Below are 4,617 nucleotides of genomic sequence, written 5' to 3'. Positions count from 1 at the left end.
TTCTATAACTGTACAGAGGGGGAAACTGAGGCTTAAAGAAGCCTGAATCTTATTTCCCCAAGATTGCACAATAAATGGTGGGAGAGAAGAAAGGCTACTAGGACCCATATCCCCTGGCTTCTCAGTTCACTGTTCTTTCATATACTATATTCCCTCATACTCGCCTACATCTTATTTTCTCTGTATATTTTCAACCTCCTCATCTCTCCTCCATTCCCTCATTAGATTGCCTTTTTGTCTAAATAAAAGCAAACTAATTCAGAAATCTTTTTTTCCTAGCTTCATTCTTCTTGTTTTGTTTCTGATCACCCCCACCTCCCCTCACTCTCTCTGCACATCCTTTAAAACTGATCTGCTCTAGAAAGACTTTCTTGATGACTCCCCATCCAAATGTGATCCTGCCATTGTCAGAATTTCATCACTATGTAAGGGTATTCAGTGGACACAGTGAGAGGATTTTATTAGATATCCCTTCTAGTTCTAACCTTCTATGAGTCTATTTGATTTCAGCAAAATATTTGACATAATGTCCCATGATATCCTTGTGGTAAGATGGTAATTGTGAGCTCAGGGCAGAACTAGTAGAAAGACTTGGAGCTGTTTGAAAAATCACCCAGTGATGACCAACGCCTCTGTCAAATGGGAGAGTCTCTAGTGTACCTTGGCCTTGGGTTATTCAACATTTTTATCAGTAAGTTGATGAGGACATAGAAGACATACATTTTCAGATGACACATCGTTGGAAGGGATAACCAATTCCAAAAATGAGAGAATAAAGATTTAAAGCTCAACTAGTTGGAACATTGGAAATAGCTGGAAACTGATATGATGATATTCACCATACTCCATGAATGTTGTATGTGTAAAGTCTGGTATTTAGGCTAAAGAGAAAACCAACTTTTGTATGATAGTGACATGAGTCAGAAGTAGTTTATACCAAAAAGATCTAGGAATTTCTGTTTATCATAAATTTGACGTGAGACAAAAGTACGGTGTGGCTGCTAAACAAACAAACCATAACAAAAAATGAAAATTTTTGGGAGGTCCAGATCTGTGATTTCATTGGTAGAGGGAACTTTCCATGTGAAAACTCCTCTGTAATGGCAACTCCTCTATAATTTAGTCTAGAGGATTGTCTAGGGTCATTAAGAGGAAGTAAATTGACTTACATATGACCACAGAATCAGAGACAGGATTTAAACCAAGGTCACCCTGATTCCAAAACAAGCCCTCATTTTGCCACATTGCCTCTCATAGCAACTTAGACTGCAATCATGCTGTCCAAATAACTCAAAGCAATCACCCCATTCAATTTCTTGCTCACTGGATCATGTATGGAGTACTGTGTCCAATTCCCCATGACGACAGGCAAGTCACTTAGAATTTTTGAGCTTTAAAAAAAATGGCAATATTTGAACTCTCTAGCTAGGATAATACATTTAGAGTTAAAAGAGACCTCAGACTCCATCCAGTCCCATCTTCTCATTTTGCAGAACAGAAAACTTGAGGCCCAAAGGCTGAAATGACTTGTCTAGCTAGCTAGGGTCACAGAGGTGGTTAAGTGGCAGGGCTGGGACTAAAAACCCAGGTCCTATAATTCCAAACCCAGTACCAGTGGGGAGAAAAAACATTACATAAAATGCTAAATTCCATGTAAATGTTGCCTATTCTTAGTGCTAAAAGCCTTAGTACCAAATTTCGGAAAAGACATCGATAAATGGGTTATTACTGAGATGATGTCCAAGATAGAACACAAACCACTTCGTGTGAAGGAAAACTAAAGAACCTGGGGATGTTTGGCCGTGAGCAAGGAAGACCTAGGAGAAAAATGATTGATGTCTTCTGCCAGGTAGAAGAAAAAATAATTTTGTTCTGTGGCGCTCCATAGACCAATTAATGGAAACTGCAAATAGATTTGGTATCAATACAAAGAAGTAAAAATTAGAATTATTTTGAAAATGGAAGGTGCTCCTTGAGAAGGCTGAACTCGCTCAGTTTTAACAGAACAATTCAAGCAATGACTGGATACCCACTTGTTAGACTGGCTGTGGACGGGCCTTCCCGGGGCAGTGGAGGGGCCTTCTTGGGACGTTAGGGGCTCCCACGGTCCGGCGCTTGGGACTTGGGGCGCAGCGGAGAGCGGGGCCCGTGTCTCCTGACTCCGCGCCGCCTCACCGGCCTACCGGCCGGCCTCCCTGCCCTCGCCCAGTTCTCCTTCCAGACCCCGCGCCGACATGTCCGACGGTCCGGAATATGCGTCCTTCTTCGCAGTTCCGGGCTCCGCAGCCGCCACGATCTTGAGCGCTCTCGGAGCGGCCTATGGCACGGCGAAAGGAGGCACCGGCATCGCAGCCACGTCCGTCATGCGACCAGAGCTGATCATTAAGTCGATTATCCCGGTCGTCATGGCGCGTAACGTCGCGATCTACGGGCTGGTGGCGGCTGTCCTCATCGCCAGCTCTCTGACCGACGGCAGCAGCTTGTTCAAGGGCTTCCTAAAGCTGGGGGCCGGCCCGAGCGTGGGCCTGAGCGCGCTGGCCGCAGGCTTCGCCATGGACGTCATGGGCCGCCGGGGGAAGGTGGAGGGTGTTGGAGTAGGGGGCGGGGGGAGACGGCGCGGCAGCCTGGGTTTTTCTCGGGCATGATCCTGACCCTCATCTTTCCAGATGGCCTAGTAGTCCCCCTTTCCCCTTCTTCTTATAGTGCCACCCCCCACCCCCGCAGCCACAGGGCTCGACGTCAAGACCTGCCTAGAGCCACACTGTCCCTCCCAATTGTCTCCGGAACGAATGGCCGGACCCTGGGGGCAGTTGTTCGGGCCGTAGTTGATCTTGAAAATGCCCAGTGTCTTCTTGAGCTTCTGTGTCCACTGCACCGGACCGGACGGAGCACGAACTGGGGCTCCGCTGGGCTGGAGGCCTCTGGGGGTCGGCCGGGCAGCCGTGCAACCTCCCTATCCTTTTGCCTTAGTGCTCTGTCTGTAAACATGAATTAGAATCGTCATTTTTCTCTTCCCTGGATGTTTATTTATAAAGATTTGACATATTCATAAGATTTATGGAGCAACAAGTTTCAATTTCTTATGCTATATATTAATCTTACTTACAGGGAGATTATTGCACTGTGGGGTTAAATGTCAAATGGTGAGAATCTCTTGGATGTGATCATTTGAAATTCAAGATTGCTGTAGTGTTCTGGGATTAGTTAAGAAAGGCAGGATTTGGGAGAGTGTTGAACAGGTGTTTGCAGGGGTGCTGTGTAGCCTGGGAGGCCGGGGATCACAGTGAGGTTTCCAAATGAAATTCTGACTGGAGAAAAAATAGAATCTGGGACTACATCAACTCTAATGCTTCTTCCAGCCTTCATAATCTATGATCCTTTACTAGGTTATTATATTATGTTATGTTCTATTCTATTATATGCTTCTGTGTTTTTATAGTGGTCTTATGTCAGTCTGTTAGTCATTATCTTAAGTATTGGGGATACAATAAAACAAAGTCTCCATTCTGGAGGAGTTCAGTCTAATGGATGAGAAAATATGCAAACAACTATGAGCAAACAAGATATATATATATATATATATATATATATATATATATATATATATATATATATATATGTATGTATATATATGTATATATGTATATATACATATACATATATATACATATATATACATATATATATATACATATATATATATGATAAATTAGGGAGAATCTCAGAGGGAAGATTAAGATTACTTAGATTAAGAGGGATGAGAAAGGTTTCTTGCAGAAGGTGATGCTTAAGCTGAGACTTGAAGGGAGCCAGGGAAGCCAAAGAAGGGGAGATGAGGAGAGAGACAGCTCCAAGCATAGAGGACAGCTAATGAAATTATGAGGAGCTGGGAAATGTAGTATCTTGTGCAAAAGAATCACTGAATCACAAAGTATATGTAGGGAGGTATTGAAATTGAGGAGAGAGTAAAGTGTAAGAAGTCAGAAAAAGTACAAAAATGTCAGTTTATGAAGGCCTTTAAAAGCCAATCAGAGGATTTTACATCTGATCCTGGAGGTGATAGGAAGCCACTGGAGTTTATTGAGTAAGGTGTTGACATAGTCAGATTTGTATTATAGGAAGATCACTTCAACAACTCAGTGGGTGATGTATTGGAGTGGGGAGAAACTAGTGGCAGGCAGATCAACCAGCAGACTATTGCAGTAGTCCAGATGGGAGGAGATAAGGGCCCGTCCAGGTTCATAGCATTCTCAGAGGAGAGAAGGGGGGATGTGATATATACATATATATATATATACATATATACATATATATATGTGTATATATATACACAAATATATACACACATACATATATGCATTTTTGTATGTATATATGTATATATGCATATATATGGAGTTCAAATAGTATTTTATTTTTTCCAATCCATGTAGACAATTTTTAGCATTCATTTTTTAAAAAACTGAGTTCCAAATTTTCTCCCTTCCTCCCTCCCTTCCTTCTCCCTAAAATAGTAAACAATTTGATGTTATATATGTTCAGTCATGTAAAACATCTTTCAATATTAGTCTTGTTGTGAAAGAAGAAACAGATCACAAAGAAAAACCACAAAAAACA

At 42.2% G+C, this 4,617-nt stretch overlaps 1 protein-coding gene across 1 annotated transcript; it reads left to right on the top strand.

Moving 5' to 3' along the window:
- Positions 1 to 2,234: 2,234 nt before the first annotated feature.
- Positions 2,235 to 2,645, top strand: LOC118837294 (V-type proton ATPase 16 kDa proteolipid subunit-like). The gene has a single exon (XM_036744187.1). The coding sequence runs from the start codon at positions 2,235 to 2,237 to the stop codon at positions 2,643 to 2,645; it is 411 nt and encodes a 136-aa protein (XP_036600082.1).
- The last annotated feature ends 1,972 nt before the right edge of the window (positions 2,646 to 4,617 follow it).

The sequence above is a fragment of the Trichosurus vulpecula genome, chromosome 2 (genome assembly GCF_011100635.1).
Source record: "Trichosurus vulpecula isolate mTriVul1 chromosome 2, mTriVul1.pri, whole genome shotgun sequence".
NCBI classification, from domain to species: Eukaryota; Metazoa; Chordata; class Mammalia; order Diprotodontia; family Phalangeridae; genus Trichosurus; species Trichosurus vulpecula.
Note: the sequence above shows the minus strand (reverse complement) of the source record. Positions and strands in the feature narration are given on the sequence as shown.